Source organism: Heptranchias perlo, chromosome 40 (genome assembly GCF_035084215.1).
Source record: "Heptranchias perlo isolate sHepPer1 chromosome 40, sHepPer1.hap1, whole genome shotgun sequence".
Classification (NCBI taxonomy): domain Eukaryota; kingdom Metazoa; phylum Chordata; class Chondrichthyes; order Hexanchiformes; family Hexanchidae; genus Heptranchias; species Heptranchias perlo.
The window spans coordinates 12655776-12669635 of NC_090364.1; the positions used below are offsets into that span (position 1 = coordinate 12655776).

General features: G+C 43.0%; 1 protein-coding gene across 2 annotated transcripts; it reads left to right on the forward strand.

Moving 5' to 3' along the window:
- Window positions 1-19: 19 nt before the first annotated feature.
- On the forward strand, window positions 20-12305 carry pane1 (proliferation associated nuclear element). 2 transcript variants are annotated; one of them, XM_067974614.1, is made up of 6 exons: window positions 20-157; window positions 1069-1148; window positions 5640-5738; window positions 8853-8932; window positions 9486-9577; window positions 11556-12305. In XM_067974614.1, the coding sequence occupies exons 1-6, from the start codon at window positions 98-100 to the stop codon at window positions 11694-11696; spliced, it is 552 nt and encodes a 183-aa protein (XP_067830715.1). In that variant the 5' UTR covers window positions 20-97; the 3' UTR covers window positions 11697-12305. The 2 variants fall into 2 exon arrangements, with proteins under 2 accessions (XP_067830715.1, XP_067830716.1); XM_067974615.1 differs by lacking the exon at window positions 5640-5738.
- Window positions 12306-13860: the final 1555 nt, after the last annotated feature.

A 13860-nucleotide genomic window follows, 5' to 3' on the forward strand; every position in this document is an offset into this window, starting at 1 on the left:
CATTAGCATATCCCGCAGAACGTACGCTGCAGCGCGCGGGGAGACGGTTTGTTTGGTTTTGTTCAAATCGGATCGCGCGCTCGGGCCGTTCCCGCCGATGATGTCGGTGCTGAGACCGTACAACAAGCACCCGGACCTCAACACCGCTACCGTGCTGGTACATGGGGGAGAGAGGGGGGAGGAGGAAGGGAGAGAGGAGGAGGAAGAAGAAGGAGGGAGGGAGGGAAAGGAGAGAGGAGGAAGGAAGGAGGGAAAGGAAAGGAGAGGAGGGAGGGAAAGGAGAGAGGAGGAAGGAAGGAAATGAAGGAAGGAAAGGAGAGGAGGAGGAAGGAAGGAGGAGGAGGAAGGAAGGAGGGAGAGGGAAAGGGGAGAGGAAGGAAGGAATGAGGGAGAGGATGGAGGGAGGAGAGGAAGGAAGGAGGGAGGAGTAGAGGGAGGGAAGGAAGGGAGAGAGGAAGGGGGAAGGGGGGAGGAGAGGAAGGAAGGAAGGAGAGGGAAGGGGGTGGGGGGAGAGCGCATCCTCCTCACTAACCTGCCCCAATTTGTTGTAAATGACCGAGTCCATGGGGGGGCCTGGCCTCCTCTCACACGGACACTTCAGGGGCACAGCAGGCCATGGAGCGTCCCTGAGGAGGGCAGCACTTGTAGTCCAGGCTCGGGAGAGTGGCGGGAATGTCTACCACCCTCCAGGAATGCTGCTCCTCCTAAACCGTGACTGCCTGTCGCAAGCATCCCCGTATGCATATTCCAATCCTCTTCCCCTCCTCATCTACCCACCCACCCATCCCCTCACATCTCAGTTAATTATTTGAAGTCATGATAGTGTTGAACTTTAGTGTCTCCTGGTTTAGGGAAGAACAGGACCAGGCTTGGCCATGATTCCCCTCTTTTTCCCCCCTGGGTTGAATATCCTGCCAAGGCATCATACGAAGGAAAGCCACTTGGGTGAGGTACCAAACGTACCCATCAAGAATTGGAGTCTTTAATCTATGGGAGGTTGTACGTCACAAAAGTTATTTGGTGCACGTGGGAGAATCGAAGAGATTTTAATTTTTCTTTCATTTGCAGTTAGTTGGTGCTGAAGGTCTTTATCTCGATCAACTTGCGGAGGCGATTCTGAAGGAGAACAAGTCCTTTGAAGTGAATGTGTAAGTTCTGACGATCACAACAGGAAAACAAAATCATTTAAACATGCTCTTGACCGACACTGTAGCAGTCATTAGCCCATGTTGGAGAAATATGACCATAGATGGATTGGGCCTGTTTCAAAATAGGGAAATTGTTGCTACGGGAACATAGGTACATGAGTAGGCCATTCAGCCCCTCATGCCTGTTCCGCCATGCAATTAGATCATGGCTGATCTATACCACAAATCTATTTGCCCGCTGTTGCTTCATGTCCCTTGATACCCTTACTTAACAAAAATCTATTGATCTCATTCTTGAAAATTTCAATTGACCCAGCATCAACAACCTTTTGGGGAGAGGAAGAATTCCAGATTTCCACTACCCTTTATATGCAAAAGTGCTTCCTGATTTCAATCCTAAATGGCCTAGCTCTAATTTTAAGATTATGTCCCCACTTGTTCTGGATTCCTCCACCAGAGAAATAGTTCCCCTGTATCTACCCTATTGAATCCCATCATCATTTTAAACACCGCAAATAGATCACTCCTTAACCTTCTAAACTCGAGGGAATACAAGCCACGTTTATGCAACCTGTCATAATTTAACCCTTTAAGCCCTAGTATCATTCTGGTGAATCTGTGCTGTGCCTCCTCCAAGGCCAGTGTATCTTTCCTGAGGTTTTCGGCCAAAACTGAATGCAGTACTCCAGGTGGAGTCTGCCCAAAGTTCTGTACGACTGAAGCATCATTTCCCCACTTTTTTATTCCCACCCTTTTGAGGTAAAGCCCATCATTTCATTAGCCTTTTTTGATTACTTTTTGTACAATGTGCAGTATCTTTTAGTGATTTGGGTACTTGGACACTTAAATGCCTTTGCTCTTGCACAGTTTCTAGTCTCTCACTGGAAATATTCCGGTTTGTCTTTCTCAGATCCAATGTGGCACAGTTCCCCACATTGATCTCCATCTGCCATTGTTTTGCCCACTCACTTAGTCTGTCTAAGTCCCTTTGTAAATTCCTGCTTGCATACACACCACTTACTATGCCTCCTAACTTCATGTCATTTGCAAACTTGGATATACAACTATCTATTCCTTCATCCAAGTCATTAATGTATATGGTGAAAAGCTGAGGCCCCAGAAGAGATTCATTGTCACATTCTGTCAATCAGAGAACTAGCTCTTTACCCCTACTCTCTGTCGCCTATTTGCCAACTAATTACTGACAGTTTGGGGACGTTTTCAAAACTTTTACATAAAATTTTTTTTTTGAAACTGGTATAATCCTCTGGGACTTTGGTATGAGTCGAGTTCAGACTGTTGGGATGAAAGTCTGCTTTTTCTTTGTTGTAAAGGCCTTTAATACCCCTGTAAGTATAAACAACCCAATACTCCTTCCATGGAAGGCATCAAAACCCTCCTGGATCTGCGTATTCATTTGATGTGTCTGCTGGAAGCAATGGTGGTGTTTGGCACAGACATGGTGACGACTCAGCCTAGGGGTGAAGACCAGGAATATACTTTCTGTATTTCTGGTCTATACAAATCAGATGAGTGCTTGGACTGGCAGTTGCAAGTGTGATTAACAGTAACTGCACCTGTGCAATTTGCCCTATTTTAATCTTCTTGCAGTATAAATAGGCAAATTTAGCACAACAGTAATTGGTATTTTTTTTATTCGTTCAAGGGATGTGGGCGTTGCTGGTGAGGCCAGCATTTATTGCCCATCTCTAGTTGCCCTTGAGAAGGTGGTGGTGAGCCGCCTTCTTGAACCGCTGCAGTCTATGTGGTGAAGGTTCTCCCACAGTGCTGTTAGGAAGGGAGTTGCAGGATTTTGACCCAGCGACGATGAAGGAACCGCGATATGTTTCCAAGTTGGGATGGTGTGTGACTTGGAGGGGAACGTGCAGGTGGTGTTGTTCCCATGTACCTGCTGCTCTTGTCCCTTTAGGTGGTAGAGGTCGCGGGTTTGGGAGGTGCTGTCGAAGAAGCCTTGGCGAGTTGCTGCAGTGCATCCTGTGGATGGTACACACTGCAGCCACAGTGCGCCGGTAGTGAAGGGAGTGAATGTTTAGGGTGGTGGATGGGGTGCCAATCAAGCAGGCTGCTTTGTCCTGGATGGTGTCGAGCTTCTTGAGTGTTGGAGCTGCACTCATCCAGGCAAGTGGAGAGTATTCCACTGAACTACTTCCAATTTCAGTAATATGAGGTATATTGGGGAAGAGGATTCTGAGGTGGTGATTCTGATTATCATAAAAGTTGTTTTTAACTTTAACCTTCTCTCCTTCCCTGTGACTGATACAAGAAAAATCTGCATTCTGTAGACTGGATAAATTGAAGAGAATGCAGGCCCTGAATGCTAGCAGAGGCCAGGTGATGGGAGTATTGTGCCGTTTCCACTGGTGGCAAGTTATGAGCTGGTTTAGAGCGGCACCATAAAGCTTACAAATGAATGCTTCTTTACAGTAATTGCAGGTAGCTTTTTAATAACTATCATGTGAGAGCTCGATGGATAAATCTGCATTCAGTGGCAGTTACCCTTGGAGTTATCTACTCTTTTAAATACTATGTGCTAAATAAATAGGGAAGTACTTTTTCTGCCTAGTGTGTGAGGCCATACACATCTGGAAGCAAATTCATTTTTAGTCCTTTGTGAATGCTGCTCTGAGCCAGCCATTAGAAGTCAATGCCAAAAATCTGAGAGCAGCTCTCTTCCTGATTTTTTTTTTCTCTCTCTCATTTTAACTTTGTGGGATTTAACAGTATAAAAAATCTCACTGATGCTGTACAGCTGACCCTGTCAAACTTAATGAATTGTAAACAATTTTACAACAAGTTATAGTCCAACGATTTTATTTGAAATATACAAGCTTTCGGAGGCTTCCTCCTTCCTCAGGTAAATGTCAGGATCTCCTCGAAGCCTACGCATTTATAAATCACAGAACAATACAGGGTGATTACAGACAGTCTTTGCAACTGCCCGTTGCCAAGGCAATCACCGTGTTCAGACAGAGAGGTGTTACCTACAGAACCCCCGAATATACATTCAACAAAAAAAAAACAGGGAAAAAAAAACAGAGAGAGAGAGGCAGAAACATCCGGAAGGCAGAGAAAGCCAGCAAATGACCCGTTATATTAAAAACAGGAAGAACGCGATGGACACCTACAGACGCTGAAAGACGCCCTGGTAAGAGCGGGATATGACGCTCGACTCATCGATCGACAGTTCCGACGGGCCACAGTGAAAAATCGCATAGACCTCCTCAGAAGACTAACACGGGACGCAACCAACAGAGTACCCTTCGTCGTCCAGTACTTCCCCGGAGCGGAGAAACTACTCCATGTTCTCCGCAGCCTTCAATATGTCATCAATGACGACGAACACCTCGCTATGGCCATCCCCACACCTCCACTACTCGCCTTTAAACAGCCACCCAACCTCAAACAGACTATCGTTTGCAGCAAATTACCCAGCTTTCAGGAGAACAGCGTCCACGACACCACACAACCCTGCCACGGTAACCTCTGCAAGACATGCCAGATCATCGACACAGATGCCACCATCACACGAGAGGACACCACCCACCAGGTGCATGGTTCATACTTCTGTGACTCGGCCAACGTTGTCTACCTCATACGTTGCAGGAAAGGATGCCCCAGAGCATGGTACATTGACGAGACCATGCAGACACTGCGACAACGGATGAACGGACACCGTGCAACAATCGCCAGACAGGAGGGTTCCTTCCCAGTCAGGGAACACTTCAGCAGTCAGGGACATTCAGCCACCGACCTTCGGGTAAGCGTACTCCAAGGCGGCCTTCGAGACACACGACAACACAAAATCGTTGAGCAGAAATTGATAGCCAAGTTCCGCACCCATGAGGACGGCCTCAACCGGGATCTTGGGTTCATGTCACGCTACACGTAAGCCCACTACTGAACGAAAGCTATCTGTTTTTAATATAACGGGTCATTTGCTGGCTTTCTCTGCCTTCCGGATGTTTCTGCCTCTTTTTTTTCCTGTTTGTTTTTTTTTGTTGAATGTATATTCGGGGGTTCTGTAGGTAACACCTCTCTGTCTGAACACGGTGATTGCCTTGGCAACGGGCAGTTGCAAAGACTGTCTGTAATCACCCTGTATTGTTCTGTGATTTATAAATGCGTAGGCTTCGAGGAGTTCCTGACATTTACCTGAGGAAGGAGGAAGCCTCTGAAAGCTTGTATATTTCAAATAAAATCGTTGGACTATAACTTGGTGTTGTAAAATTGTTTACAATTGTCAACCCCAGTCCATCACCGGCATCTCCACATCAAACTTAATGAAAGGTCAGCTAATTAACAAAAACCAGAAAATCCCCTCCCACTGAGGCCATGCCTTAAAAAAAACAGTATTCATATCCCTGTTCACTGAAGAAATGACAACTGACACATAGTCACCTTCAGGTTTATTAGATGATTTGCAGTTAAGGTGTCAGTATAATTCTCAAACTCTTATTTTCTTTCTCTTAGTCATTTAGCGAAGAGACTGCCGTTACCTGTGGAGAATGAGCACACCAGGCCGCGGATAGACCTCATTGTTTTCCTCATGGATATGCGTAGTCAGCTCAGGTGAGCTGAGATGGCCTTTAAAGCTGCTTCACCTGTAGCAACTTCAATCCACTTACTGTAAAATCTGGTAATTGTATATTGTCACATGGTGCTGGGAGAGCAGCACTCATGGAGACTGGACCCTTTAACGGCAGCAGATTTTTCCTTGGCAGAGTGCTCACCATTCCTAGTTGGAGGGCTGATAAGATAAGAGGTGTGGGTGCTCCACTGCCTCTCAGGAGCCATAAAAATCAGATCAGTCAATCCCGGTTTAATTTTATATCAATAATGGGTTGCTAACATGGGACAGGGAACCATTTGACTTGATCAGCTTACTGCAGCACATCTGAGGTTTGTGCCCTGAGAGAGATTGTGTTGACTTTGCAGTCTCTGAACGACAAGGACTGCCATCATTTCCTAAGTTCAAAATCAGACAGGGCAATGATGAGATTATGGCTTGAGTTCTGATCTTACTGATGAGAAGTCACTGATAGCACAGAGGAGAAAATGTACCTGCTTAATAAATTTTAGGGACTAAATTTACGTTTTAGAAATCTCCAGATGGCCCACTCCGAAACAGGACTGCATACAACCCTCAGCGAGAAAAGTGGATCAGAAATCACTTCTGTATATTAAAACAATTCAGAAAGGACTTTACCAAATTGTACAGTATCTCATTGGGTAGGTTTCAGAGGGAATAAATGGCATGTTACATAACTGATGGATTACATCTATCTTCAGACTGCCAACAACTTTTGGCTCAATGGACTATTCCTTTTTGAAAAGTCTTAAGCTTGTGCAGCCTGATGCTGAAACAAAACTTATATGAATTACTTTATTACTGTAATATATTATCAGGTAGCTTTACTGTTGTAATTTTAACTTCCTACTGCCAGAATAAACCCACACACTTGTAAATAAATATATTTTAATGTCTTCTGTTTACCCTATTTGCTCTTGTATTTTTATTTTAGCTTTAATTCCTCTTCTAAGTAATGTATCCTAATCTAAATCTTGTATCGTTTCTTTCCTGGTTATGTAAAAGGAAAGAAAGAACTTTCATTTATATAGCAGCTTTCGCGACCTCAGGATGTCCCAAAGCGCTTCACACCCACTGAAGTACTTTTGAAGTGTAGTCACTGTTGTAATGTAGGAAAACACGGCAGCCAATTTGTGCATAACAAGGTCCCATAAACAGCAATGTGAGAAATAACCAGTTAGCCAGTTTTGGTTGGCAGGTGAACGTTGGCCAGAACACCGGGAGAGCTTCACTGCTCTTCGAATAGTGCCGTGGGATCTTTTATATCCACCTGAGATGGCAGATGGGGCCTCAGTATAATGTCTCATCTGAAAGATGGCACCTCCAACAGTGCAGCACTCCCTCAGTACTGCTCTGAAGTGTCAGCCTGGATTATGTGCACAAGCCTCTGGAATGGGGCTTTAACAATACTACTTTGCCCTGAGCTCCCAGGATCCCACCTTCGATTGTGGAGTTGTGAGCTACATAGTTTAAAGTTGGGCTTTGCTTGCTGAAAACCAGTTCCAAAGGCTGGTTTTTCAGTTATTTGAGTCTCGTGACTAAAAATTAATAGGGCTTCCTCATCACATCTAAATAATAAAAAAAACTCTTTTATATGGTATCTTATCACATACTCTGGGTGATCCAAAGTGGTTCACAACAGATGAATTATTTTTTTTGAAGTGTCGTCACTTATGTAGACAATTTGTGCACAGTAGGGTCTCACAAACAGCAAATGAAATGAATGATCAACTAATTCTGTTTTTGGTGGCAGTGGTAGTTGAGGGAGGAATTTTGGCCAAGTCACTGAGACTCCATGTTCTTTGAATAGTATAACAATCAGTTATGACCATCTGAACTTGGCAGATGAGGCCTTGTTTTTACGTTGTATCCGAAAGTTGGCACCTCTGACAGTGCAGCACTCCCTTAGTACTGCACAAAGAGTTCTATATTCAAGCCTTGGACTGGGGCTTAAAAGAAGGAAAGAACTTGCATTTATATAGTGCCTTTCACAACCTCAGGATGTCCCAAAGTACTTCACAGCCAATTTTGAAGTGTAATTGCTGTTGTAATGTAAGAAATGCAGCAGCCTATTTCCACACAGCTAGGTCCCACAAATATCAGAGATAAATGACCAGATAATCTGGTGGTTCAGAGATAAACATTGGCCAGGGCACCAGGAGAACTCTCTGCTCTTCTTTTAATAATGATGTGGGATCTTTTATGCCTATCTGAGAGGGCAGACGAGACCTCGGTTTAACGTCTCATCCAAAAGATGGCACCTCTGAAGTGCAGCACTCCCTCAGTATTGTACTGAAGTGTCAGCCTAGATTATGTGCTCAAGTCTCGAGTGGGGCTTGAATCCATGGCCTTCTGAAGATGAAAGTGCTACCATTGAGCCAAAGCTGATACTTATGCTTAATTTATCCCTTCAAATTGTTAATATCACACAATTTTAAAGTGTTGAATTCAATGTGATATTTCTTCTTTAGTATATCTGGAGCAACACACTAAATAAACTGATAGCACTGAATAATATAATAGCAGTTCTCCATTAAAGGGTCACCTTCCCTGCTGTGTTTAAAATTATGTCTGAATATAGGTGATAGGAATTAAGCCAATCATGATATGCTGTAATGCTTGCCCGTGATTATTACCCCGGAAGAATTATGCAAATTGAGAGCGCTCAGCAAATTCTAATTGACGGCCTGACCGTGTAATTGCCATTGATAGGATAACTTATCTGTGATGCTTAATGGGTTAAAGTGAAAGCAGAGTAATTGAGTTGAGAGTTTGACAGAGCTTCTGATACAGGGTGCTGGGGAAGAAATGGCTTACCATTCAGACTGTTGGCAGCTACTTTTTGGCCCTCGTGGTAAAACTGCCCTACAATATAAACCGGGAGGTTTAATCAAGAAGAGGGTGAAAAATTTTGACAGTATGGAGCTGCTTTTATACAAGCTGCTTTTATAAAGGGGGTATAAAACTGGAAAGAACTTTAAACATGTTTCTGTGCCCTATTTAGCACCATTGTACTGTCTCTCCTGTCTTAAGTGAGTGAACAATCTAGTCCCAGAAAATTCTACATTAAGCCCTGTTTTTTGTTTTAATTTCAGTGTAGAAACTGTGAGGTCATCACTGGCCTACGTTGATGTGAATTTCTTTCTTGGAAAAGTTTGCTTCCTTGCAACTGGGGGTAAGTTCAAAATGAAAATCTAGTGGCATCTTTTGAGACTCTCATCTGCTGTCACATTCTGAAACGCCTAATTCCAGGACCATAGTATACCTTTTGCAGTCCCCAGGGTTTTAAAAGTCTGAATTGTCATAGCCTATCCACTGGTACTTGATTCACCATGTCTTTTCTCATACTCCTTTTAGCTTTGGTGTCCTGCATGGTGGGTCTTGGCCCCTCAAGTTGACCCCTCAGGTTTGGTTCTATTTTGACAGTTTAATCAACTTAAATTCCAGAACTCCAGTCTAGATTAGTAGAGTTTGGTGGGGAAGTGGGTGAACAGAAAGTAAGGAATAATGGAACCAGAGAAGACAAAGGTCAGATGCAGTAGAAGAGAGGAGTAGAGATAGTATTGAGTATCGAGGTAAAATTGCTGCTGATCGAGAAGTCCACAGTGTGAACGGCATGTTAAGTAAACTGCATTGAAGTGGCCAGGGCAAATATCAATTGAAAAGCATCAACCTGAGACTTTGGCATTCCAGTTTAAATCTTGTTTCTATTTGTTTTTCTGGCACAGACAAGGCTGTTAAGCACCAATCGATAGAGATGTACACTCTGAAGCAACTGGCAGATTCCTATTCAAGCCCTCTGATTCTTGCTGAGCTGGAGGTAGGAATAATTCTGAGATCATTCTTGTGTTGGTAATGATGTCCCCTTGCCACATGCAAGACATTATTTCCCTGTTGCTGCACTTTGCTTCCCTTGATTGACTTTCATCTGTTTCCTGAGTCTGGTGGCATATTTGGGAATGCTATAGTGTTTTATTTCAGAGAAGGAAGAAGATAAACTAACTACCACTTTCCTCCTTTGCATTCTATATGGCTGATCAGAGAAGCACTGATGGCAGTTGTAGGGAAGCTGTATCTGTCATTTGCTGCCTGTGAGAGAAAGGAAAGACCATTTTAAGAAAAGAGTTGCCATTTTCATTACTGGCAAGTTGAACTCTTTCTCCAAAACATACGCTGCCTCCCGGTTTATGATGGTGCGATCTTGCAGCTCCAGTCTGATGTTTTTCATGCAAAATGGTGGAATGCTGGTTTGTTTCCATGATTCCCCATTGGGTCTGATCTTAGTTGTGCTGTTGTGGGGAGATTTTGAGCCAAGACCAATTACTTCCCGACTTGGAAGGAAGGGGCATCTGCAGGAAAGTTTCCCTGGGTTATGATAATCTGGGATGGGAGACCTAAGAACAGGTTTTATCCTCTCCTGGTTAGTATAAAGGGATAATTATAAGGGGGTGGGGATTTTTTTCAATGTAGGTATTGGTACTATACGGAGTCATGTTGTAAAGGAAAAATATTAACAGGCTGAAATGTTCAGTTTGAGGGCCAATGTATCTTTCAGTTATGTTTACCTTTTCATGTTGAGGCCTGAACATTTTAATACTACAGGTTTGCACTGTGATACTTCTTCACAATGGGAGGTGGGGGAGGAGGAGGAGTGATGCCAAAGAAATTCACATCAACATAGGACAGCAATGACTTCACAGTTTCAACACTGAAATTAGAACAAAACAGGGCTTAATGTACAATTTTCTCGGACTAGATTGTTCACTCGTGACAGGAAAGTGAGACAATACAATAGTGCTAAATAGGGCACAGAAACATGTTTAAAGCAGCAATGGACTGGTCTCATTATTGGGATCAATATTTCACTGGTTCAGACCAGGAAAACTGATGGGTTTAGCATAATTATTCCTGGAGAAGGGGATTGGCTAGGTATCATCAGTATCTTTTAGTGTCTATATTGCCCTCGGCTGTGTCTGATGTGAGATTATCTATTCCTTATGCATGTGTATATATAACTGCCCAAATACCTCGATTTGAGAAAGTGTACAACTAGTCATTGACAGTATCCCTCGTGATGAACATTGTAGATGCTCTAACTCCTGGTGCCCGATATAACAGTGCAAAGTACTGAGTGCCCAATTCAAGGCATTTGTGAAGGAGGAGAATATTTGGGGTTTTTTGCCACATTTAATTCCTTTCCCTCTTGCTTCACAACCCTGCACCCATTTTGCCCAGTCCCAGGCTGGAATAACTAAACCTTAGAAAGGGAACTCTGTGCATTACTGTATTTACTTGCACCCTGTTGCAATGATCACGGACATCAAATAGAGGAATGAAAGTACAGAACTGAGCAGATTGGCAATTATTTTATTTTAGATATGAACATATTTTATATATTTGGAACCAAATTTAATTTGGGTTTTAAAAAAATTCCAGCTTTTGCCTATGGGATGGTCATGTGCAGGTTTGTGGCTGTTCTTGGGTCCTGTTGGGAGGGAAAATTACTGAGTGGATCTGGCAGTAGGTTGCCTTCTCACTCTCTCAATGGTTTGAAGCTGGATCAAAAGGAGCAACGACTTTCCTTCTTGGTTTGGGAATTGTGCACAATGCAGAGACACCTAGCGAGGGAGAAAAGATTAAACGTTGTAAAAATAGGGACCAAAAAAAACGTCAACTTTTGTGGGTAACTGAACACCACAGGGACTTGTGTGTGCTGTGCAATTTCTAATTCTAATTTTGTTCCTTGTACTATGCCAACAGGATAAAGCTAGCCTGGAGTAACATGTTTTATTATTTAGTCCACAGAAAGGAGAGCTGTGATAGCCCAGAGACTTCTCCAGATGTTGAAGATTGCAGCAGGCCTGGTACCAGGTGTCTCTGCCCTTGCTCTCAGCTCTTTGATAAGACCCTCCTTCAAGACCGAAATTGAGAGATGCTAAGCAGTATATTGTGTTATGGGCAACTCTTATCTTCAACTTATTTATGATTTAAGGAGCCACCCAATTTATTTTGTTTTTGCCACATTCACGTGTGTGCATTGAACTTCAATTTTTTTTGTTTTCTTGTAATTCTCTGCCCCATAAAATATACTTTTGGAACTTGAGAAGGGTGAGTAGCCTTGGGAGCATTCACCTGCTACTTTGTTTCCCTTAATTATAATAGAGATGCTGGCCGTTTCCTTTGCTGGTGTAGCTGAGTTGGTGGTCTCACCATGTGGGAAATTATTGGTCGAAACCGATGTTTCACTGCCCTGTGATGCAGCATTTCTGGAGTAGCACTGTGCTGTCTGAACAATCTATTAGAAAGAGGGAAGAAAGAGCTTGTATCCAAATTGGTGAAAGTTTGAACATAGAGAGCTAGAAAAACACTGTTAATCATTCCAGTTCTCATTGGGTTTAGAATTCTTTTTATTCAGCATAAAAAATAATTGTAATGTAGATTTTCTCAGCTGTGGGATACTCCAAGGAGATTGTTTCTTCCAATTGCTTCTGTGAAAATACTTGTAAATAATACAGTGCACAATAGAAATAAAGTATATATTTTGTCCAGTTTGTTTCATTCAGATTCAATGTCATGTCTCCATAGGTCTTTCTAATTCTGCTTGGTGAAGTGCAGCAGTGAGAGAGGGTGGCTGGAGTAGCTAATTGCAATGCCAACCAATCAGTACAACCTTGAATTTTAGCCTTGACCAACATTCAGACTTTTTAGTCTTTCAAGCATAGTTAGTAATTAGTAAGCTCTTGGAATTGTGTTTCTGGAGTGGGCTTTACTCAACAGTTTGCACCTTGGATCTGGGAGTGAGGAAGAAGTGACATTGCAGCCAACCTTATGTTGGTTGACCACAAAGGAGCATTGATTGTCCCGCCATGGTAGCTGAAGGAAGCTTGAATGATTGGGGTGGTTTATGTTCAGCGTCCATCCTGACTGCCGAGTTCTTGACCTCAGTTGTGGAGAAGTGCAGAGGAGGCGTGATCTTCCACAGTGAGTCAATAGGTGAGTCGTATTGTTAAAGGCCTGGAAACAAGCAGCCATGGTTGATGTCTACCCTGGAAAGACTAGTAAAAGGCTTGTCTGTTACTTCCGCCTCTTTCTCCCCCCCCCCCCCCCACCCCCCCCTGCCATGGAAAAAAATTGAAAAATTTTTGAAATTCTTGCAAATGCTCTTAGTGACCTCCAGAACCCCTCAAAATCACTAGTGCCCACTAGAAACTGGAATGAGATTGCCAAGTTTAGTTTAGTTAATGATCCTCTCATCCAACCAGTTCCCTTGATGTTATTTGAATCATTGTTTGCGTATAAGCATTCTTTAACAAACTTTTTTCTGTTTCTATGATTTTCTAATCATTTGACATTTTTAACACGAAAGGGAGGTTGATGGGGAGACTGGGAAAACAGATAATAAGCATCATGGGTGTACTCTAAGACTACTTGGGCACAAAGGATCTTTCACAGTCAATTGTTGGTTCGAATCTGGCCAGAACTAGGTAAGTCTAGGTTGACTGGAGAGTCAGTCTTTTTCTGTCTTGCGTCATTATTTGTCAGACAAACTGAAAGGAGATTTTGCAACTGGTTTGTCTCCTCCATCATTTAAGGCCAGACAAAGTGAAAAGTTTGTAACTAATGGTCAGAAGTGCCATTTTAAATAATTAAGAATTTACTGATTATAAATACTTGATACCAAATATGGGAATTCTTTAAACGAGGCACATCATTCATTGCCCAGTGTATCAGTAAGGGGAAAAGAAGTTTTACTTTGAGATTCTGATATTTAAAAGATGGTATTTGCCACAGATGAGATTGGAAGGAAAGTCAGAGAAACTTGGAACCTTATTAGCAGGAGATGGGCAAATAATTCAGTGAATCACTTGTATGCAAGTTCTTTTCAACCCTGGAAGCCTATATCCCAGCTTGGATTGCCGCTCCCTTGCAGGAAATATAGCAAGGCACAGCTGTTTGAGAACAGAAGCAAGGTTAGTTCAACTGAGAACACAGACATCAGAAGAAGGAAGAAATACTGTGACAGACTGAGAGTTATTGCGCAGATGTCCTGGAAATGAGCACAAGCATCCCAGAAGGAGTCGAGACAACCAACGTTACTGTGAC